The 24,062-nt window shown below is 45.8% G+C and overlaps 1 protein-coding gene across 10 annotated transcripts; it reads right to left on the bottom strand.

Moving 5' to 3' along the window:
- Positions 1-133: 133 nt before the first annotated feature.
- On the bottom strand, positions 134-24,007 carry ATG13 (autophagy related 13). Of its 10 annotated transcripts, none has more exons than XM_080395744.1 (19): positions 23,661-24,005; positions 22,976-23,030; positions 18,124-18,250; positions 17,213-17,293; positions 16,444-16,563; positions 15,918-15,964; positions 15,217-15,357; positions 14,107-14,147; positions 13,457-13,553; positions 13,009-13,107; positions 12,170-12,260; positions 9,657-9,755; positions 8,438-8,548; positions 7,190-7,323; positions 5,864-5,981; positions 5,090-5,167; positions 4,661-4,777; positions 4,078-4,206; positions 134-3,133 (listed from the first exon to the last, which is right to left on the bottom strand). In XM_080395744.1, exons 3-19 carry the CDS (start codon positions 18,190-18,192, stop codon positions 3,056-3,058), a joined length of 1,650 nt encoding a protein of 549 aa, XP_080251870.1. In that variant the 5' UTR covers positions 18,193-18,250; positions 22,976-23,030; positions 23,661-24,005; the 3' UTR covers positions 134-3,055. The 10 variants fall into 10 exon arrangements, with proteins under 10 accessions (XP_080251870.1, XP_080251872.1, XP_080251874.1 ...); XM_080395746.1 differs by having other exon boundaries at positions 18,124-18,205; XM_080395748.1 differs by lacking the exon at positions 22,976-23,030 and having other exon boundaries at positions 5,897-5,981; positions 23,661-24,007.
- Positions 24,008-24,062: the final 55 nt, after the last annotated feature.

The following is a 24,062-nucleotide window of genomic DNA, read 5'->3' as shown; positions in this document are numbered from 1 at the left end:
ATTCTCTGGAGGCAGCAACCTGCTCCATCCTGTGCGGGCTGGCGGGCAGCTCTCTGACCATCCCATTTCCCCGAGGAGAAAGAGGGAGGGGCTGGGACCATCCCACACCTGTCAGTACACAAGAAAGCAGAGCGTTGCTTACGTAAAAGTTTTATTGGAAAGTTTTTGAATACTTGAACTACAGTGGAGACTGTTTCTGGAACAATACAATGGAAGAGCCTTCCCCTTCACCCAAGGTGTGTGTCAAGCAGCAGCTACACACATGGTGTCCGTACTACAGGAGTGAGCAGACAGCTGCTACAATAAACAGCCTTCCTAACGCCATCGATGGCAGGCACAGCAGCAGCTACAGCTTTCCTGAAGCAGAGCATTTGTGCAGCGGTCAGGGAACCCTGAGCCCAGATCTAGTGCCTGTGTATTGAAACTGAGGAATGTCCAGGCAAGAGGCACATAACGCAGCCCTAGAAAAATCTCTCGATTGCTCTGGCCGCCCAGCTCAGCGCTAGCGGCTTATACAGGCAGATTTCCAGCCTTTTGAAGTAGAAAAAAAGCGTGCCACGCTGATGTCATGCCTTATGAGATGGGGGAGCTGTAACCATGTTAGGAACTGCACCAACAAACGAGCACCCGGATTTGGCTCTGGGCCCTCCCGGACAGGACCAGCAGGACGGGGTGCTCCCGCCATGCGCCACCCGCCAGCGTGAGAAGGGGACAGCAGCAGCACCAGCCGCGTGCTTTGCAGCCCAGATGGTATCGCTGCCCCGCGCAGAGCTTGGACATGAGGAGAAGGTGACAGCAACCAGCCACCCGTGAGCTACTGCCTACCAGGGAGCAGAGCCCAACTTCCTGAGCAGGGCTGGCGGGAGCCAGCTGGTCCATCCATTCCTTGTGTTCCTGCACCCTTCTGCAACTCCTTCCACCTGTAAAACAAGGTGGCTCGAGTGTTTGTTAAAGCCCACGTAACTGAAACCCTCTTGTGAGTTGCTTACCTTGGAAGCTTTCTTCCATGTTCGTGCACTTGATTTTGCAAGGCCTGCGCAATTTCCGTGTGAGGCTGCTGACAAGGTGAATTGGTTGAGTAAGCTGAAGGGGGTCTGGGGGGTAGTTCTCCTCCAAGAAGGCTCTCGCCCAGAGTTTCAGAGCTCACGTGGCCTCCCACCAAACACATCGCTTGACAAAATATGTGGTTAAGTTCCAAGCATTGTGTTGCTCTGCCCTTACAAGGAGCTCTGTTCTGCAGTGGGTTCCTTGCTCTAGCAGTGGCACAGAACTAGCCTTCTAGAGGAGGTGGGGTCCCCGGTGGCTGCTAGCAGCCTCGTTCAATTAAGAATGCAGCGAAGTTGAAGAAGCTGCCACATCGCATTGACTAGAAGGCTGCTCACTCAGCCACTCTAAGGAAATGGAGATGGTTCCTCAGTGCCGAGGCAACACAACCCCACTTCTGGAGGAAGAAAGAAAGAAAAGGTCTTTTAGGACAGTAAGGGGTCTTGCAGTTGCTCACTCCAGTTACACATGGGAGGAGGAGGAGAGAGAACCACAAGACCACCTGCCTTAGATAAGCTTCTGCTTAGTGTCACTGTTTCTCCTCCCATCCTTACATCAGGCAAAAGACACGCAACAGCCACATCAACCACAGAGCACTGCCAGCCAGTCACGCTGTTGACAGCCAGATCATTACAAAAATAAAGTGTCAGCTAATCAAAAGCCAGCTGATTAAAAAGTACCATAAGCTCCCCAAAAATGTGCTTCTTTAAAAGAAGCTGCCTTCTGAACGGCTGAAGAACACCGCGCATTCACCCGTGCCTATCAGAATACAGCTTTTTACCAAGTCCCTGCCACTCCCCTCCACTGCTGTGTGCATTTCATTCTGTCAGAGGGCCCTGACTGGGTGTAACGGACACTCGGCCCCTAAACCAGAGTACTGTATTAGAATAATCCAGTCTGTCTTAGAAAATAAATATCTTGGATATTCTCCTGCAAAGAGAGACCAGTCTCACTGGCCAGGGTTCCATGGCACACCTGCTGTCTGCCGTGATCCAGGGCAGAATGACCCGCACTACTACATGAAAACGGAACATCTTTTAAATATAGGTTTCTTTAAAAGCAATAAATATTTCTTGATTCTTAAGATCATCTATTAACGATAAAGCAGGAGGGTTCGCAAGGGTTAGAGGAAAGAATCTTAGACTAAGACTCCTAGTTACATAACCCTAAAGAAACGGGATTCCTAGTATTTACAGGTACATTTCAGAGGCAGAGGCTATGAATTCAGCATCGTCACAGCTGCTGCGTGCAGGCGTGCCAACAGTCAGCACCGGTCAGCGCGGCACGGCCGAGTGTCGGCACGCTCGGGCAGGCAGTGCGGGAAGCGCTCCTGCGGTGTCATTCCTGCTGATCAGCCAGGTAACAGTGGCCTCCCCAAACGCCCGTGCAGAGACCCGGCTCCTCGGAAGCAGGAGAACCAAGGGAGCTGTGTGACGCAGGTCCCAAAGCTGACGCCTCTCCCCGGGCTCCAGGCACTCACGCTGAAGTCAGGATGGAATGCCCCGTTCTGCAGAATGGATCTCCTGGACTTAAAAACTGTTGAATCTGCTGAACTCACAGACCCTGGCAATGAGCCAAAGCTTTCTATGCTCTAACAGGGTTGGAGACTGTAGGAAAACGTCTGTTAGCAAGAAGCTATACCTAGGGAAACTACACCACAGGGCCTCTGGAGGAAGAATATGGCAACTCTTCACAAAGCCCCTCCACACAGAACAGAGACTGAGGAGAAAATAAGTTTCATACATCGGAGTCTGACTTCCCGTGTCCCTACCGAAGTCTTAAAATGCAGAACTGGCTGTGAGCAGGAAAAGCGGTCCAGAACTATGCGGTGGTGTAGTCAAGGAAGGTCAGCAGACAAGCTCTACCTGCTGTTGAAGAGAGCAATCTTGGTGGAAGGAGCTAGTCAAGGTGAGACAAAAGGCAGGGCAGAGGCAATAGGGAGAGTTGTTGACGTCATTCTCCAGGACGCCTTGAGGTGGAAGAACTACTGCAGCAAACCTGGGGAGCAGCTTCACTGCAAGGTTTCTACAAAGGCATCAAACTCTTTGACATTTTTCTCATGGACTGCCAGCTTCTCTGGCAACGAGTCCTAGAAGGGTGAAGAAGGGTGCGGATCAGGGCTCATTCACAGCAGATAAAAGGAAGCTTTTAATGCACACTCTAAGGTAAAAATTTTGTCTGGGAGTCACGCAACCCCTCTCCACCGCCCTGGGCTCCCCTTCCCACCGGCAGAAACCCAGGAGTCCTCCGGCAGCGTCCAGCAAGTGGCCGTGAGAAGGGCACTCTGCCCAGGGCGTGTTTGTTCTGCGGGGGCCTCGCCTCGGGCAGTTCCCACCACCAGCTGCAGCACAACCACCCGCCCGTGCCACTGCCTTCATCAAGTCACTCGCAGCTCTTGGCCTTCACCTTTCATTTCTCCCCACGCTGTGTTACAATGCCCGCGAGCCCAATGCAGCACGCACCCAGACGGGACTTTGGCCAGCCACACCAGGACGTTACCTCTGCTCAGGCTGCGAGATCAGGCCTAGTTTGCCACTGTTTGACACGCCAGAGGCAGGGTTAGTTTTGGGGCTTTCACTAACAGCCGCAACATGCATGCGGCAGCAGCAGCTTTCAGCTTGAAGATAAACACACCAGTTTCAGGGGCTTTGGCGCACCACAAACAAACTGGCATTCGTCTGCAGCATGCGGCGATAGGACAAGGGGCAATGTGAACTAAAAGAGGGTAGATATAATTTATTTTTTTTTTTAAACGATGAAGGTGGTGAGATACTGGCAGAGGTTGCCCAGAGAGGTGGTAGATGCCCCATGCACGGAAACATTCAAGATCAGGTTGGACGGGGCTCTGAGCAACCTCATCCAGTTGAAGATGTCCCTGTTATCGCAGGGGGGTTGGACTAGATGGGCTTTAAAGGTCCCCTCCAACCCAAACTATGCTATGATTCTATAAATATACTACTTTTTTCAAACTAGAAACAGGGAGAGCATTGTAAGTATATATGATTCCCACAAACAAATTTCAGGGTTCCATACCAAATCCTCTGCCATGGACTGTGCTCCAATGTCAATGGAAAGGCTGCTGAGTTGAGGGGGGTTCTGAAACTCACGGTAAAATGTCCCCAGGTCCATTGGAAGAATGTCATCTTTCGAAAATGCTGGTTTCTAGAATCAAAGATACTGCTGTCAATTCCCATTCTGAGACACTGCCTCCCCTTTTGCCACAATCTCAGGTAAAGTCATTACCTGCACTCAGTAAACATCATGGCGTCACAACTGTTACTGCAATAATGCAGATTAAATAACAGCCAAGATCTGCTCTTGCCTGAGCACCTAGAAGGGAGCATTTCCTTGGAATCTGGCTCCTTCAGGCACTAGAGGGAGGACACCAAGCCCAGGTGTTGGTAGGGAACTGAAAGAGTGTTTAATTTCTAGCTGTTGGTTCTGCATATCAGTGTCTTTGCAGTTTTGGGGCTATCAAGCTCTAGGTTGGGACAGTGCATCATGGGTTTTTTCCACCCCCGTTGAAAACTGCTCTTACACCATTTGCCATTGTACCGGCACCTGAAGCCCATTTAAGATGCAGGTGTGATGTGAGAACACTGATGAGGGCACTTACAAAGTCAATCATTACAAAGTCATCGTGGGTGTTCCCTGTGCTGCTGCCACTGGAACCCTCCGAGTGTAAGCTGCCTTGTAGAGGAGATTCAGTTTCTGGGGATTCAGGAGGATTGACCTGGCCAAGAAATCAGAGGTGGTGAGTACCGCTCTTGTGATCACATCTGTCTGTGCATTTTGACTGGGGGGGGGGGGGGGGGCGGCATTTAGGAGGTTGGATGATGAAGATACTACGGCAGGGGCAGCAGACACATACTGTTATCTGTATGTCTAGAGAGCCCAAGACTCAGCATGGGAAACTTCTCGAAACCAAACAAATCTGAGTAACTAGTCCTTTGCTCAAAAAACAAAGTGTATTCAAGGTAGGGAATAGCATGGATGTAAAAGGGATGCTGAGAAGGCACGTATTATACCTCTGGACGAGGCTTACCATGGGGTCGTTATCTTCCAGCTCAACATTCTTGGGAGCAAACATGGCAAAAGGAATGTCTAAGTTGGCCATGGTCACCTGAGGAGATTCAGCAAACAGAATTTCACTAAGATGCTCCGCTTACCCAGCACAGAAAAGGATACTGAAAGTCTTTGTCAGGCCTGCTAAAAATTGCCCAAGATCACGTCAGCAGTTACGCAGGAGGCTGACAACCTCATTTAAAGGCACGGAATAGAGAGATTGTACTCAGCTGGCCTAACGCCGATACATACCCCGAGGCAGGATTGCTTATATACATCTTGTGTAATATAGGCAAGGATTAATGAACTGCTGCAGATTCAAACAATTCTCTTTCACCCATCCGAAAGGCCTATAAGAGCAGCCCTAGGAACTGGCCAGACCAAGCTGCCCTAGCTCAGCTTAAATGCTGGCTTACTGGTGATGGGCTGCTCTACTGCACGTCCCTTCGAAAATGGAGCTTGCTACCAGTTTATGAACCTGTGGTAGCGGCAGATCACTGGGAGATTCACGTGGAGCCTCAAGTCTTCCGTACCCAAATAGGGTGTTGGCAAAATGGGGCAAATTCAATGGCTGCCACATCCCAAAAAGGATTTTAGGAAAACAAGCCTATGACAAGACCTCACAGGGAAATGCAGCAGGCAGGAATACACACTCCCAGTCTCTGGGGTTGCCCTGGCACTGGGGTGCTCTTTGCTCCTCTGCGTAGGCACAGACGGGAGATGGTGCCCTCTCAGAAGATCTGTTGCTAGTTACCTGGTTAATGGGTTTGTTGACAAAAGCTCCCACCTTCCGGATAAAGATGGTCTCCAAAAGGTCATGTGGGGAGCCACACTTCCCTTCGCTGCTGTTCGATACTGTTTCTGTGTCCTCGCTGGGGGAGGAAAATCGACTAATTAGTGACTCACGGCACAAACAATATAGACAAATCGCAAGCTTTACAGGACTCCTTGGTTTTTCTGGGCTTACTCCCGGTACTGGAAGAAGGACAACAGAAATCTCTGTCCGTGTACTACACATTCCTCCTCAGTCATGAGCACGAAAGGGAAGTGGGACGCTTGTGGAATCAGGTTTTTGTTTAAAGTTGGATGAAGGCTATTTAGTTGAACAAAAAGCTGCCACCAACAGAAATAGGCTTTTCTTTTTGGAGATGGGACTTTTAACTTCAGAATACGCGTGTTCACAGCAATTCCTGTTCATCACTGACTTTTTCAGTAAGCCAGTAGTCACAGATCTGTCAGGAGGTAAGGGCAAGAACCAGAATTGTATCTGTCGCTCTGTTACAAAGCCAGCAGCCTAATACATTGCAACAGCTGCTGCCACTATGATTCATTCACTGTATGGCTACTAGTTATTTCTATGACCTGGCTTTTTTTCCTCCCACAGCTATTCAGAACTTTAAATCAAACAAACAAACGCAGTTGAATTTTCTGGCAAGAGGACTAAAAGAGCACATCCAGGAAAGTGCTGGTGCTGCTATGATTTTTGGTTTCCTCATAGCAAAATCTCTGCTTAAGGTATTTGACTCAGAACTGTGTGACCCCAAAAGAGACTTCACAAGAAATAAATATGGTGAACAACAACAAAAAAATTCACTAGCTGAGAGGGAGATTTAAGATTCAGGACAGTTTGAGATTGCGTTGTTTCATTTTAAGTAACTTTGTGCCTAAAATTTCTTAGTGAAGCAGTGAACAGATTTGTGGTAACTAGAACTGGTTTTGCTAACAATTCAGGTTATGTGTCTGGAGAATTTAAGACTCACTTGTGAGTTTAGTTCACCGTGGTGTTTTACAATCAGGAAAAACAGTAGAAATATTAAGAAAGATAAAATTGACAAGAAAGTTGACATAACAGAAGTTGCAAGGATGTTACTGGGGTGAGCAGGTGTAAGTAGATGGGCAAGATCATTGCTTGGAGAAAGGCTGAAAAAGCCAATTGGAGAAAGCTGCTAGTTGTTTTGGAGGACGGAAAGACAGTAGTTAAGCTACAAGCAATAGATAAAAATGGGAAAACAAAAGGTTTTCTCTTAACAGCATTATACATGGGCTAGCACAAGTGCTGGATCATCTAAAACCAACCTACCTACTAGAAGGAGTAGCTGCTGAGTAGTGGACTCCATCCAGTGGGGTGCACATCCTCTCTTGGTCAGCTTGAGTGCCATGTGCTGGCTGGCTAGGAGTTGGGGGAACTCCCCCCTCTTTGCCTGGACCAATGAGCTGGGATGGAGAGAACAGTCAAGTTAGAACTCAAAAGCAGGCCAACACCGCCGTGCAACGCCTTCTGTCAAACTGGGCCTAAGTTGTGGGGGTCTGGGCATATGTCTGGGCTCTAGCCTCCACAAGGCTGACAGAGGTGTCAAGTAGGAGGTGATCACAACACAACCCTCCTTACTCCCTTCCTCTTCTACCACTCTCTATTTCAGGCCTGACTTATCCTGCAGAGCTCTCTGGCCACAGGTCCTCTACTGCAAGGAGAGGAAGGGATTAAAAAAAAAAGTAAAATAAAATCATATCCTCTTGCTACAACCTTATTTCTTCCTACAGCTTCCTGAACAGAGGAAGCGCAGAGGGAGGTGCCAACCTCTCCTCCCTGGTACCCAGTGACAGGGCACATGGGCATGGATCAAAGCTGTGCCGGGGGAGGTTTAGGCTGGGCATTAGGAAATGTTTCTTTACCAAGAGCGTGTCAGACACTGCAACAGGCTTCCCAGAGGGGCGGTCAATGCCCCAAGCCTGTCAGTGTTTCAGAGGCATTTGTATAATGCCCTTAACAACGTGCTTTAACTTTTGGTCAGGCAGTTGGACTAGATGATTGTTGTAGGTCCCTTCCCACTGAAACACTCTAGTCTATTCTGCCATCACTGTGTCAGCAAAACTGGCGTAGCAGCAGCATCACAGGCAGAAAAAGACTTGTGTCAGCTCCCCTTATTTGTCTGATGAATGGCTGCGAACAGGCCGACGAGGGCTGTCAGTGTATCTGTCCTACGCCTAGGCTACGGCCGGCGCTGTGCGTGGCCAGCTACGGGGGCAGCAGCTCTGCAAGACAGCCCCAGCCTGGACCGGTGACATGCTGGTGCAGGCCAACAGGTCTGGTGCCTGCTCTCCTGCCACAGTTTTTCCATACAACCCCTATCCCAGTAAAGTCAGCGATGCTGAGAAACCAATTCCCAGCTCCTGTGCAAGCTGTGCTTTCCCTGTATTTACCTCACATTCTTTTCATTCCTGACGGATGGGATACCCATGCATGTACTGGTTTCAAGGCCTCGCTCAGATGCAGAGTGACACACACTGTTGCAATACCGGCCACGCTTGTTCTACCCTCTACAAGTACCTGGTGAGGGTGTGCAGCATTCAAGCCACCAGCAAAGAGTACGGGATACCCCATGTCAGCTGATCCAACTCCCAGGGCAGCAGGCTGATAGGAAAGACGAGAGCTGGAAAGCTAAGAAAGAAGAGAAAAAACAAGAAGGGCAAAGGGAGAGGAGAGAGAAAGGGGAATGCCCCACAGCCTGAGTAGTCATCAGTCACTGAAGGAGGAACAGGAAAAGTCAGAGGCACAGCACAGTGTTTCAGGCTGGCAGAAGGACACTAGGTTTCCATCGGAATCAACAATGAAGGTTATTACTCTAAAAGGTTCTTGTTGCAGGGGACTAAGTCTGGGCCTTGATGAGCAAACAGGACTGGTTTGCTACGTGCACAGGAGAAGGCTGTGCAAGGTGTGACTGACATCCACTCGCAGGGAAGCTCTGCTCTACAGGCCTGTTTCACATACTGGAAAAAGCACAAATGCCATCACCAGTTACTGAAGAGCCAATATTTAATATTTTTCCCCCCCAAGCAACTGTGTTATCAACTGTTCGAACCCATTCCACATTAAATAGCTGATCTCAGAGGCCTGTTCAAACAGCTCTGGCCAAGGACTGTATACAGAGTCCCATAAACATGCTGGGTAAAGAGAATTGGGAAGCTAACCCCGGTGAGATTGCTTTAGGAATGAAGTGCTGGAAGCAGTGAAACCCAGGAGAAGTTCCTTATACACCCCAGGCAGAAATCTAGCTGGTCAGATTAAATACAACATTCCTGTTTTAGCTTGCTTGACCTCAAGAGGAACACTTCTTTCAGAGCTCTGTGTGTGATGCTCCGAGCAGCACCAACGCTGACACCATTTACAGGGGTCTGAATGATGAACAGCACCTTTATTCGTGTGAGGCTAGTTAGGCTGAATGGAGCGCTAATGACACTGCAGGTTCTAGGGACAACACAGGCTGTTGAAACGCTCAGCGCTGTGCCTTCCTACTCGTGCCTTCCACTAACGCTCCTTGCAACAGCCGTCGGTTATCCAGGGGTGCGTGTCCTGCCTCTGGGAGGCCTTCATCTACAAAGGCACTTAAGCAGCCAGCCTTAACAACGTGCCTGGCCCGTTTTGGGTTCACCAGCCTTTCCCATGCACAACACATGTTCCACATTGTCAGATTTGTACTTTCCTGTATTTGTTCTGTCACGCCAGGACTATATCTGGCCACATATAACGTATTCTATTGACAACTCACTTGATGTGAAAAGGCCAGTCCCATCACTGGGACCTTCAAGGTGTCCGTCACCACAGGAGGAGGGGTCTGAAAATGTGCCTTTGTGACAGTAAAAACAGACTGTGCACAGACACAGACACACAGAGGAAACAGGGAAAAGAGAAAGAGAGAGAGTGAGAGAGAAAGAGAGAGAGAGAAGGACTTCAGAGAAGAACTATGAAGAGTTGGATGAACTGAATGCTAGTGAAGAGGTTTTGGCTGCAGCAGCCACACCTACACATAGAGCAGAAGTCTCAGTATTGCCAGAAGCAGGTTCATTTTGTAAAAACCTGACTTTTCCAATCTCAGTGAACCGCTCAACACAAGGTAGTATTTTAGACTCCAGTGAACACTGACAGAAAGTAACTGCCAGAGACTCTGTTCCACAGCTAATTAGAATCAGCACCAGCTAATTAGCAATGAGAGGGCTGAGCAGATGCCAGAGAAAGCCAAGAGTAACTTTTTTTTTCCAGTATGTACAAATTACATATCTTTCAATATTCTCCATCCACCCATCCTCCTAATCTTCCAGCATTCTGAGGGATTGTATCTTGGCAGATCTGTGCAGATCCTACAACAAAGGGGACCCAGACTAAGGTGCAATTCAAACATGTTGATGTGAAGAGAGCCGTGTCAACAGGAGTGACGCTCCAGAAGTAAACACTGTCTCACAGAGGGTATTAATGCAACAAGGGCAATCCAGACCTGGTTCAGTCCCATACCTTCTCCCCGTCATTTTCCTACCGACGGTTTTCAGTTGTAGGAAAGCTTCGCTTCTGGGGATTACCCACGGCCAGACTTTCTCCTGCGTTTTGGGCTACTCCACAACACACAGAGACATACTATGCAAGCTCACAGGGAGAAGGTAACACGTACTCCCTTGTATCATGCAGGTTAGGCCTTGTTTCTACTGGGAAAGCAGGAATAGATTTGGAAAATTTGCCTACAGAACCCCACAGTTCCCAGTATCTTCCTACATACTAAGTTATATATAGAAAGCTGGAGAAAAATTAACCTTTTTTTTTCCCCCCTTCTAATTTACTTTAGAGACTATTCTGCCAAGACAGCCTTAGAATTTTAACTGTGGTAACAAGGACTGGCAGTTGCTTTCTAAATAAGTGCACAGCATATGGCAACTACGAGCCACAGGAAAAGCAAGAATGTGGGCTCATACTTAACGTGAATCCTTAAGGTTCATCTGGTTTCATAAAGCTTTTCCCCTCAGTGACAGCAAAGTTTCGTGTCCCCTGGGGAAATGTCAACTTCAATGTATTTACATACACTATTACCGTTAAGTAACACTGGCACGAGCAAGCCAGTGGAAATTGCCTTATGAAACCTTTTGCATTTAACCCATTTTGTGAAGAGGCAGAGCACGGTCCAGCCACAAACTCATCTCCTGAGCTGTGTATCGCAGAACAAGAAAAGCCTTACTCCACCAGACCAACTGTGAGTGCTGGCTGATTAATTCAACATTGCCTGATACCCTGGCACCCAAAATCCACTTGGCAGAAAAATGCTTCCTAGGAAAAGCTCATTTCTAGCTTATTCATACAGTAGAATACATTCGGCCAAAGCAGTCATACTAATTCCTCTGGAGCAGTGAAAAGACCCATAGAGAATTCCTGCCGTTTGGAACAGCATTCCAGTTATGCTTTAGTCTATGTTTCATACCAACAGCAAAAGAGTTTTAGAATCTTTAGATTGTCTTTAAGGATCAGTAGAGCCATCTGCTTGGCTGGACAACAAGGCAGGACATTCCTGAATATTTAAAGCTATAGGACAACTGCAGATCTGGCCAAGTCTTCAAAATACAGAACTGTAGAGTCAGATATCTAAGGGCAGCAAAAGGAGAAGGAATTGGAGTTTCTACTTTTTTAGATTCAGAAGGAAACAGTTATCTATTTATTTTAAAATTGAAACTTAAATTTGCACGGGTAGGTGGAAGTACAGAGTATTAAGTCTTTAGTTCAATACTGCGACTCTGTTTGTTTGCTAATACTTATTTCTGCTGCCCCAACTAGCTTTAGCAGCAAATACTGCTTTTGTCATTTTCCTGCTTTCCCATTCTGCAATGCAGAGAATATGACCGTGTTATAAGCTCCTTCCTGATATTTCAGTGTTTCTTTCTCAATGTGTCTGTTACCTCTACTTACACTGCCTGGCATTAATCTCTTGAATTCCTCTTCCTGCAGTATCGGTATGTGAATGTATAAGCACACTGCTATCCTCTTCAAGCACATCTCAGCCCAGCTACAGAAGCAGGTTCTTTCAGTCTCTCCCAGTAATTCAGTATTTCTAGTCCCCTAGCATTTTGTTGAAATTAGCATCTCACTAGGTTTTACTCGGAGTATAACAATATAGATAACCCCCACATTAAATTTTAATTAGCAGCAGGAGGCTGCCTGTTTGCACAGTAGTTGATGTAGGAGTATGCACACTACCCTAACAGTGACTCTTCTATCTAGGAGTAAAAAGAGCCTGGTTTCTCCTACCTGAGATGGAGGAGAGGTGGAAAAAGACGTGGTACACACTTCTTGGGAATCTTCTACTGAGGGGTATACTGCACCATTGTCCTCACCAGCTCTAAAGCAGCAAGAAAAGAAAAGCTTTCTAACTGAAGTATTCCTTAAACAAATGGTAAAACACACTGGGACAAACACTGCAGGGAGGTTGAGAGTATTTGGGTGGAGGTGAAAGGAGAATTATAATGCCAGCTCTCATCTACTTGGCAGAACCGAGGAAAACAAGGTGTGAAAACTTGAACCTTCCCCAGGTGCTCCTCTGCTACCCCCACATAGAAACACTTTTTTTTTTTTTTTTTTTTTTTTTTAACTAAAGGTTTTGTTACACCAGCTAATGCTACTGGCTTTGGTGTTTACAGAACAACTGTCAAACACTGCCACCAGTCCCGGTCTGAGTGCCCTCACTCACGTGCATTTTAGAGAAGACAAATGTCTCACCTACAAAGAGAAATTAAACTCTGATCTTTCCCCAGTGGAACTATCTGGAGATGCATGCTTCTGTACACACACTACAGCAGGATTAACTGTTACACTTTTAAATTCCCAAAGGCAGCTAAGGTTAAACATCCTTTGTGTCCAAATGCTTCTGTAAGGAATTGGGGAAAATACTGGGGCTTGCTGCACTCAGTCTTCTAGATGTGAGGAGAAAAATGTCACCCTTCCTCCTAGGCTCAGCCACGTCACTATGACTGACACTAATCCTCCAGGCTCCCTTCCCATGCAGTCAGCACACAGTGGAAAAGGCTCTGTATTTGGGCATAACTGATGCCTTCCCCACGGCCCGTGACTTCAGCTCTGTATTTCCTCACCTGTAATTGCAGGGGTGCATGGGTGAAGAGCTGGGATAGGGACGGTCCACAAAGTGATCAATGATAATCCCCATGATAGGAGGGGTCCTCTCAAACTGCCTGCAAGGCAACAAGCAATGGTGTTATTGGCTTTTTCTCTCTAGTCTCAACCCAATTCCTGGTGCCCTGACAGAAAACCCTTGTGCCTGCTGGTGGGACCACAGCATCTTTACAATTTGGCCCTGCCATTCCAAGCATACATCAACAATCTGGAGTTCTAGAGTCTGGCTCAGGGCTACCCAAATACTCCTCTGGCTGCAAGACTTAAGCATGAGAGAGAGTATTCTCCATGAAGGAGAATCTCAGCAGGAAAGGATAAGCAGAAGGGAAAGACCGAGGGGCTCATAATATGAGGGGTTTAACGGTACATTATTGTAAAGCAGTTTCTAGCATGATCGCGTTTTCTCACCTGGTGGACATGAAAGCGAGGTTGATTCTGTAGGCACAAGACAAAGTGATGGTGCCCACTGGGGTACCCACTGTCCCAACACGGACTGTCTGGAAACCTGTAAGGTTAAGGAATGATTATCTGTTTCACCAATTATTTATGTTCCATACTTTTCTATTCTGAGGCTACTCTATCTTATTTCTATAGTGTTTCCATTATCCCCTGCAATCTGAACTCTAAAGACACAGAGAACCTGTAACAAAATGGCAGCATTAGGTTGCCTGCTGGGGGGCTTCATATATAAAACTTGTGATGTCGCTTCCTATCTTGGTCTAAAACATTACTCTGAAAAGTGCTGCTTGTTCCCGAGTAGATCATGATCTCCTTTACCAGTCCTGCCCCTTATCAGCATGCTTCCATATACTCATTTCAGTTCCGCAACACTCAAGTCACAACAGCGATCACCCAATTTTGTCAATCACCCTATTTTGTTAAAGTACCACCATTATACTGGTCACCTTATGACACGACCCTTCACTGGTAGATCCAGATGAAAAGCATACCTAAACCTCAAACTTAATTTTTCCTTGCGGTACTTAGGAATAGAAATAAATAGCTAGCCAGTGTGGAAAACAGTTCTGCTCTAGTATGTGTGTGTTGCCTATTCATACCTTCTCCCAAGCCACTCAGTTGCACTTCACCAAAATATATCCTGCAGGAAAAGGAAAAAGAAAAGGTATTAGGTCCATTGGAGACATAAAATTAAATAAGCAATAAAGATATGTATAGCATTAAGAGTTGAAAGGCTGGAACCACTTTTCCTTTTTAGGAAAAAAGCGTCTAGAATGCCCACGTCAAAAAAACTTCCAGCTACTTCAGAGGAAGACATGTCAAGTAAAAAGAAAAAGGAAGAGAAAACAGTAGTCCAATCAGAAATTTCTCTTTTAAGTTTTTTAAGCCTCTGAGGCAAGTCTATGGTTCAGAGCAAAAATGTGAAGTGACATAAAACATCATGGACAGGTCTGAGTCTGAAAGCTGCCACTCATCACACCACACAGAAGATTAACTGTGCTGTAAAGAGACCTGCTCTTAAGTATATGCCAAACCAGCAATGGAGGCAAAAATAAATGGCTGGGATTTCTTTTTAAGTCTCTTTTTTAAGTTCTCAGCTGTGCAAACTTAGATTTAGAATCATCTACATTAGCTATGCAAACATGTCAAAGACTTTTCTCAAAGCTAAAAACAAAGGCTGGAAGGTGATAACCACGAACCACAAGCCAGTCAGATCTCACAGGCTAAACAGAGTTGAACTCAGTAGGCGGACGAGTAAACTGCAAGAACTTCATGAAATGGAGCTGAGGACGCATCTTTAAAATGGAATAGCAGGAGAGAGTCTGAAACTATGCTGCAAAAGCATGCAGTACATTTATGGGCAACATGGACAGGCATGTCTCAAATACAGGCCAGACACTGAAGAACTGGATGTGAATAAGCAATTTAACCAGTGCTTGCATGTAGAATTTTTGTGCTCTTCTCAACACAGTTGGAAAAAAACAATACTTGACAGCCTGTGCTTAAGTCCTTCTTTCAATGGCTCAGACGGAGGCTATGAGGTTACACACAGCCCAAAATTCTCTTCTGCCACTCGTGAGTAGTAGTTAAATCCAAATAGTTTAAGTATATTATCACTCATCCCTTTTTACCATGTTTGCAACTGCACTGTGCAAGTCTAGAGTCTCTGCTGTTTCTATTTCAGATGGGGAATTTCATATTCTGTTTACCTGTACAATATTACATATTCATGGCCTTGTTTCCTTGAGAGTCTGTAGGCTGGAGTTACCCTGGTTATAGCAAGCAAAGACTTCAGCAGCAGAGACAGCCTGTTGTATACGGTGTATGAAACTTTGATTTCTTTGTCACACCTACAGAACACAAAGGAAAAAATTAAGTCTTTTGCTCCCAACTAAGTTGTTTGGTTTTGTTTGTTGCCTTTATTTATTTATTTATTTTTTGTTCAATAAAAATGAGGCTGGGCCAATTGTTTAATGTCAGTTTTACTGCCAAAATGATAAAATAAAGCCACAGGGTGGCTACCTGTTATTGACCAATCAGCTGAGAGTCCTATTTCAATCTAGTCACCTGATGTAAAAGTATATGCTGAAAAATGCCATCCAGCCTTCTACTAGACAGAAACAACTTGTATTAAAAACATCTGTTGTTCCTGGGTATGTGAAGTCTTGTATCTGAAGAGGCATACTAGTTGCAATGGAAGAACGGGGAAGGAATAGAATTACTGGTTTATTTTCTCAACATCAACATTGACCAGTTTGACTGCTGCACTGGACCAAGAGATGACTTCCCTCTGAAGTGTCCCAGGACACACAGCCAGTATGGGCTCGTCCATCATCATGGATTGAGCACATTTCCCCATTTCACCAGCTACAACGAACACACACTAAGAAAGTGTGAAGGGTGCGCTTACTTTTCATTCATTTCTAGACACCAAATTTCCAGCTCCATGGAGTCCCCCTGGATCAGAAAAAGAACAACAAACAAAGGTTCATTTCAGAACACAAAACTTTCCACATCTCATTAATGACCAGCAACAGACACACCTCTCAATTAAGATGTTTCTCCTGGTCCCCACTTCCTTGTAATGCAACAACAGAAAAAGATGCAGTGGAAGTCTCACTGCACAGTTAGATGACCTGAGGGAACACCTTCCTCAGAATGGCTAAGCTCTTCATGGTCTAAGAAGCTAAATTGTGCTGCTCTATCATTTGTGCGTTTGGCCTCACATATTTACAGTGTATTGCTTCTGTTAAACAACACATATATTCTCATTTTTTATAGATGAATAAATATATATTCATCAATATATAAATGAAGATATTTTCACGTTGCCTTGAACTAAAGGGCAGGAGCTCTGGTAGGCGAGTTAAGATTCAAGTTAAAAAAAAAACAAAACAAACCAAAAAAAACCGGCATCATTTTGACTCAGTTCTCACCTCTGAGGTTTTGAGAGAAATCTCCACGCACATAGACCGTCCAACAGCGGGTAGTTGTCCTGCCAGGGCTTTCTTTGCTTCATGAGTAACTTCTGGTATATCTTTGATTGCTAAATTGAACTGCAGAATGAAAGAGAAGATTCAGGGGTTTTTATTTCTTTTAAAAACTGCCTAATGGTATACTGCAGACAGACTCATAGGCCCGTATATAACATACTAGGTCAGTGTCCACTGAAATATTTATGAAACAAAATTCCCACATGGGCTCAGGCTTTTCACATTTGCAGACATTTCCTCGGCTGCTAATTCAAACGTTTTTCTTGTTCCTGCCATAAAAATCATGTTCCTTTTCCCCCACTTGAGTCCCTATCTTCACCCACAGAGTATCCTGAGTCTCTTCAGTTTCAATAAAGCCCATTACTACAAAGTCCTGAACTGCAGAGTTGCAAACCTCTGACAGAAAAGAACTCATAGCCCCACCCCCTGCAAATCTTGGAAACGTGCCTTAGCTGGCAGGAGTTGCCGAGAGGTATCATTTATCTCTTCTCTAATCAGTCCCAAAAAGCCCAGACTGACATCTTGCATGTGAACAACAACAAAAAACCCCACACTGCCAATGAACATAATTGAATGCAGCAGTTATTCTATGAATAGTTATTACAGTCTGCATGACTATAACAACTGCATTGTGCTCTCAAAACATGTGCGCAGGAACACACACACAAAACCCCCAACAGTTATGGAGTTGCTTTGAAAAACATGACTTTACCCAGTCAGAGCCTGTTGGGGAGGATGACGATCGGGTACAGATTTTCTCTCCAAGTCGGGCCTGGACAATTACTTGTACCGTCTGGAACAGAAAGGTAAAGACACTCATGTTCTGAGCTTAGCAGAGCCTTCAGTTCAGAACCTGAGCTGGACAAATTCCAAGTAGAAAAAATGAAAGGGCTGACCAGGACGTAGAGAAGTAGAGTTTGCTATGCTAATCTTCATGTCTAAACAATTAAATTTTTTACTGTAACAGGTAAATTTATTCCAGACAGAAAACCATTTTAAGTCGACCTTTCTCTGGAATAACATGAAGAAACAAAGTCAATTTTGTGATCACAAGTTGCATAGTCTTCAGTAATACTGAAACAAAATTTTACAACTACACCCTGAACCTGGACACCTAAATGAAAGTGAATCTGTACCTTTATAACACAGCCGTTGTCAGACTATCTACTTACATCTACGTACCAAGTCAGACCAAATTTTGTAATTACTTATAAACATAACTCAAAAGAACATTCTGGTACTGTTGCTTTTGGATGTAATACAGAAATTTAGATAGGCTGAAAAGAAAGAGTGGAGTCCAACAGAAGGCACTACCTAACAGCTGGATGGTTAGATGTGTGCGAAGAACCCCAAAGCTGACAAGGTATTAAGTCTCTGTAACTGATTCTACAGCCAGATACTCTGGGGAAAGGAAGAGGATTTGAAGGTAGAAAAAAGGGGAAAAGATGTTTCTAGTTATTCTCAGGAATCTCCTAAATTTGACAGCAGCTTTTCTTGCTTTGGTCTTTAGCAAAAACAAAACAACAAAAAAACCCCAAACCCCAACCTTGTTCTCTAGCCACAGCAAGAACAGCTTTTCTTAAACAGGAAAGGCGTTTGCCCATAAGGAAAAGAAAAAGTTACCTTTAAAGCAAAAAATTTGATGAACTTGTCCAGGTCCTTCCTGTCCTGGGAACTGAGATCAGTGTCCATTGCATATGGCAATCTGAAATATAGCACAGGCGCGGCAATGAAGTCTTCCTTCAGGTTTCTGTTTGGATTTCAAGATTTCAAAAGATTTTGCCATTAGAGGCTACAACAAGAGAAATGATAAGCACCAAAGCCCTCTGCCTGTCAAAACCCTAACATGCCAAGAACTTTGGGGTGTGGGTGTGAGGTATAAATGCGCATTAATAGTTTATCTGGTCAGTGCAAGAGATACTAGAAAAGAGACAACAAAAGGGGCTCACAAATAAAACTGGGTATAAGTTCTGCAATTTTGCTAGCTTAATTAAAAAGAACAGAACCAAAAAAATCCAAAACACCCCAACAGCACGGTGACTGGAATCTATACCAAGTTATCCATCAGACATGGCGGCCTCTGCTTCAGAAATTACCTATCTTCAGTTATCAGCACTGGTCAAAACCAAGCCGAACAGTTTTCTTGAGTCTGAAACTCTAAAACCAGTACTCCAGTGGTATTTCAGCAGATATGGAAATCTATATAACCAAGCATTGTTAGAATGGGCTACACTGCTTCTTTACTTCCAACAAACAGTACTTGCAGTAAACCTGTACAGCTACAAATTTACCTACAACCAAATGAAAAGACATTTTTGCCAAGGGATTAGACCCAAATCCTTTGTTCACTTCTCTCGAGAGCTCTGACAACAAATACTTAGTTCCCACATTCACACTGCCTTGTTTTCCAAAATACGATTGTTTCCAGCAATACAATGAACTTGCACAGTGCCCGAAACGAGGCAGGGTGAAGCACTAATTAGATTTCTGCCACCATCGTGTCACATGGCCTAGGATAAATCACAGGTTTTCAGTCTCTCGGTTTCTTCACGTCTAAGTGAATAATCATACAGAGACCTTGGGGAGGAATGCCTTAATTAGCAGCATTAATTGTACTTCTTGCTCATAAGCCTTCCAAGTATTAATTCACTCTTAATTCCTGTCGCTGTTTTTGTTTTGAGACAGCTAATCAGCCCGAAGCAGCTTGTCAAACATCACGTATTTACGGAACGCGCTGCTCATCACAGAAATGTTGGCCATCTAAGGTCAGTGAGCACGAGTAGCTGCCACGCACAAGGTTACTCTACCCAGTGCTCACTTCTAAGCAAAGACTGAACTTGCAGCAAGGTATGCTGTTTATACAAATTAAAGCTTAGCAGGACGAAGGGGCTAATAGCCCTGTTCACACAGAAAAAGATCATCTTTCATGACTACATGCACATCCAGAAATTCTATTTAAAATATCTCACTTAATAGCAGTTTATGCCTACTTTATGTAATGCTTTAGAAGCATCATCCAAGAAGGGCTGCTAGATAACAGCACTGCAATTTATAGAGCATTTTGTAGAGAGTGTTGCTTTCTAAATGACTCGATAAAAAGCAAGCTGGACATCTAATACGGTTGCAAGTTCCTAGACTACATTCATACTGCATCTCCTAGCGCTGTACTGTTCTCATTACAAATTGTAATTTAATTTGAGAACTAACAACACAAGTGATTCAACATTAGATGCACTATCAAATTATCCTTTGGCTGTTTTAACCTCCTCATGAAAACCATTATACTTTCTTTCCTTGCCTTTACCTTCACTAGACAGAGATTACAGATCTTTTTCTACTGGGGGGGAGGGCTGTAAAAGGAAGTCAGCACTTAAAGCACTAGATACTTAACTGATGTGCCACTCAAAAAAAAAAACAAAAAAACTTTTAGTACAGATGCTTCCCAGTACAAAAAAAATAGGCAAGAATGACCCGTTGTTATTCTTTTGACTTAAACCAAGTAAAGCACTGTAAAGGTTGAGGGGACCCAAGATTTACAACAAAGCCTGACTGATATGGGCGATAAAATACTGCATTAAAAAAAAGAAACTTTTTCTCAGCGAAGAGAATGCTGACATTTAAATAGTACAAGAAAGCAAATTAGCTTTTAATGTGAAAAGGAGTGAAAGGCTATTTCTATGCAATCCCTGGAGAAAGATGCAAGGAAGTATATATAACCTGATGGTATAGGACAGCTGTCAAATGAAGCACCTACATTTGCCTTATAGGGCTGGAAAAGTATTCTGGTATCGACTACTGCAAGGCATTTGCGAACTAATGGAGGCTCACCGGTCTGTTAGGAAAGGAAACGAAGCAGATCATCAACGTGGTTCTCTGTGCAGTACAGGAATTAGTTCTAATGATTATATACCCAAACAATTCTAAAGAGGAGAGAAACAGCCACCAGAGCCACATCTTAGGTTCAGAGTTCAAAGCACGAGTGTTTCATCACTCTGCCCTGCTGCAGCACAATCGGGATTCTCCCTGCAAGATCTCGAACTATCTGTAACATTCATGAAACATTTGGAGATTCATACTCTTACCTCTCAAGCTCTAAATGCCAGCAACTGTTGACTCACCAGATCCTAAAGCAGAGCAGAAAGTATGAGGCAAGTATGTAATTTCAGGGGGAAACTGGGACCTTGGAACTCAGCTCCCTGACGTGTCTAAGGGCTGTTATTTGACGACCACCATCTCGTTTTTGCAGGAGAGCCTCTGGTGATTACCTGAGATCTGCTAAGGCTTAGAACAGTGTTCACCTTTAGAATCATTCTTGCTAAGAGTCAAGACATTCTTGCTAAGAGTCAAGATGGGCCCAGAATTACAGCAAACGTTTTATTTACAAAAATGCCTCAGTACCCTCACGTTAGCTGCCACCAGCTGGTCTGAACAGGAAGGAAATTCTTTAAACTTAGTTCCACCAAACTCATTCAGCTTCTCAGGTCCCGTAGTGTGCAGCACCAGCACGGCTCCTTGTTAAGTGCCAGTATCTGGGCACATGCTTAGCTCAAGGAAGACACTGTCTAATTTTACACCGAGTAACAACTAGAAGGAAATAACCTTTGGTCTAGGTTAGAAACCCACAGATGACTGATTCCCCCTCAACCACATAATCGCTTAAGTAAACTGATAACTCACTGCTTTAGCCTTACATGTAAGCTGTTCATGTAAACACAAGCACCTTGGCCACACAGCTTTTTGCTTTGTCTCCCTCTTCCTGCAACATCCATTTTCATACTTTTGCCTTTTTTACATGCCTGTCTCCACTTTCCTCCAAACAGAAAGGTCAGAGACAGATGTTCAAAGGAGAACTGCCACGTGTGACTCCTTCCGACTAAAGCCTTATTCTTTCTCACAGGCTCAGGAGGCAGAGAAGAACAGCAGGCTTATCCAACAGTTTAACATCTAAATATTGTGCCTTATATACTCTACCGGTATTTATACTCTCCTTCTCCAAGGAGGAGGACACATCAGCACAGGCTGATGGCACCGTTTGCATGATGCAATGAACTGCCAAGAGCCCTCCCCTTCATGCCTTGGTACAGCCCAGAGAAACTACAGCTACCAGCATGCCACGCTCAGCCCGAACCCGCACACACTGTAACACCTGCAAACCCTTGCATTACAGTACGCGTTTCATACGCGGGAGTTTAGCATGCGTGTCGGTTTGACACTCACGTACGTAAATGGGAAAGGAGCAGAAGCACCTCACACGTACCAGGCATTATTGTTGCTGCTGGGGAAAGTATATACAGGCTGCTTCCATCACTTCTCTCTGCGATTTCACCCTGAGCCACGGCAACTACAACTTGAAGTCACTGTGCTTTCCTTTCAAACATGTATTTACCAATGCAAGATAATTATTCGTGCTTCCTATCCCAAAGTAAAACTAAAAACCAGAAGGGCTGCAGCTGTAAGGAAAGAGCCGTAGGCAGCTCTCATCCCAGCTGTACATTCCTGGTTATCTGACTGTGACCCCAGACCTGGCTCCTTGTCCCTACTCTTCCAGAACTTCTTTGTTAATACAGGATGCAAATCCAGTCTCTGGGGATGTCTGATGTGAAGCTCCAGAAAATACTCATTGAATCATGCAGGTAAACAAGAAGCACATGGAAGTTCTTGAAGCTCTTAATAGAGTGCATTTGATAAATAGGCTCAACTGCCAAGAAAAGCTTTCCTAAAATAACATCCCCTTCAACGAGCAAGGAGCTTCACTGCAAGCAGGTATTTTGAGCACATTAACAAGCAAGCATAAAAAGTTCTCCATAAAGACAGTGCTCTGTTTTAAGGCTGGGCCTTACAAGTCAAACTCCAGTATCCTACAATTACTTAAAATTAATCTCCATTTTGCCTTCTTAGTAGGTTAGTCAGAAAACTGGGGAGAGGGAGGGAACAGTTCTAAATTTTAAGGTGTGCCGCTCTCATTCTTCAAAGTGTATGAATATTTTTTTTTTCAAGGAGAAGACTAGAGTAGATTCCAGCAGAAAAGCTGTTTCACATAACTATTCTCATGAAATCAAGAACTCTGTAGTTCACTATATGGTTATATTTTGACTGATAAAGAGGTAATTTTTCCAGCTGATCAGGAAATAGATTTACTTCATAACCAGTGACTTCCCAGCTTAGGAAATACCTTACTGAAGCCAGCACTGCCAGCTCCACTGGCTTAAAAGCAAAATTAAGTAATTCCAGTTGACCGGCAGTAACATCCTGTACTTCCCCATGGTCTAAAAATGGTGTCAGTTCAAAGGTCCATCCTCTTACTTTGTTTGTCAGACTGAAGTATACTAAGACTAAACCAGAATCTGCTTCTACGTACCCTGTACTACAACCACCAACATAATCACCAGGTCTCAACTTTTGCGTGAATACATGTTCAGAAAAATAAGGTGATCCTCTATGATCCTTCTATACATCTAAATACAGCCTGGCTCACCTGAACGAGTTATTTCTTGCCACAAGAAGGAGGGATCCACCAGGTCAGGCCACTCCTGCAATAATTCAGAAATGCTCTAAACTTCATTTGCGCAGTCAACTAATTTTCAGCTGAGGCTGTAATTTACCACCGTTCTCCTCCTTACAACACGCCTAGTCACACCACTCTTGAGAGTTTTAGGTAGGCGGTTTGTAGGCTTAGGCCAAAGCATCCCTTTTGCACCTGTTCACAGCCATGGAAGGTCTCAGCTCCCACTGAACAGGTGGGAATGACGCTGGCGATGCCCTAAGAGCCACAGCTCCAGCCGGAAAGCACGATGTGATATTTGCAAACCCCTGATCTTTCCTAAGACAGCAAACTGACACATTACGGGAAAGCTATACAACAGACGGTGGGGTATGAAGGTCTACCATTTCTAAGGGGCTCTGAAGCACTTTAATTTTAAAGGACACCACCTGAGCGGGCCGCATCCCCCAGCGGCGGGGGGGGCACGGGCGGCCGCTAGACGCCCGCACGGCTGCGGCAGGCCCGCACACAGCCAGCGGCCAAGCCAAGCCACGCGGAGACACGCAGCCGCGGATGAACACCCGATCCCCTCCCCCGCCAAGGGCCGCCCGCCGCTCCCGGGCTCCCACCGCCTGCGCGCCCCCCCCGGCCCCGGGACCACCCCCCCGGCCCCCAGTACCTTGGCGGGGGCGGCAGTGCTGGCGGCGCGGCGGCTCATCCCGCGGAGGCCCGGCTGCCCGAGGGTCCCGCCGCCCCGCGCCCCCGCTCGGCCCCGGCGTCTCCTCAGCGCCTCGCCCGGGCACGGGGGGCCTGCGGCCCCGCTACCGGCGACTCCGAGCGGCGGGGGAGCTAGGGGTCCGGCTAGCCGCCCTCCTCCGCTTCCTCCTCAGCCCCGGGGCCCGGCGGGGGTCAGCGCCGGTGGGGACGCGGGGCCGGCGGCGGAGGTTGGGGCTGCCGCCGCCTCACAGTCGCGGCCTGCTCGGCGCCGCCATCGCGGCCGCTGTTTGTTTTTATCCGCTGCGAGCGGGCGGGCGGAGGGAGGTGCCTGCGTGTCCGCGGCGGCACTTTCCACACGGAGCCG

Source organism: Falco punctatus (genome assembly GCF_963210335.1).
Source record: "Falco punctatus genome assembly, chromosome: 7".
In the NCBI taxonomy this organism is placed as follows: Eukaryota; Metazoa; Chordata; class Aves; order Falconiformes; family Falconidae; genus Falco; species Falco punctatus.
Note: the sequence above shows the minus strand (reverse complement) of the source record. Positions and strands in the feature narration are given on the sequence as shown.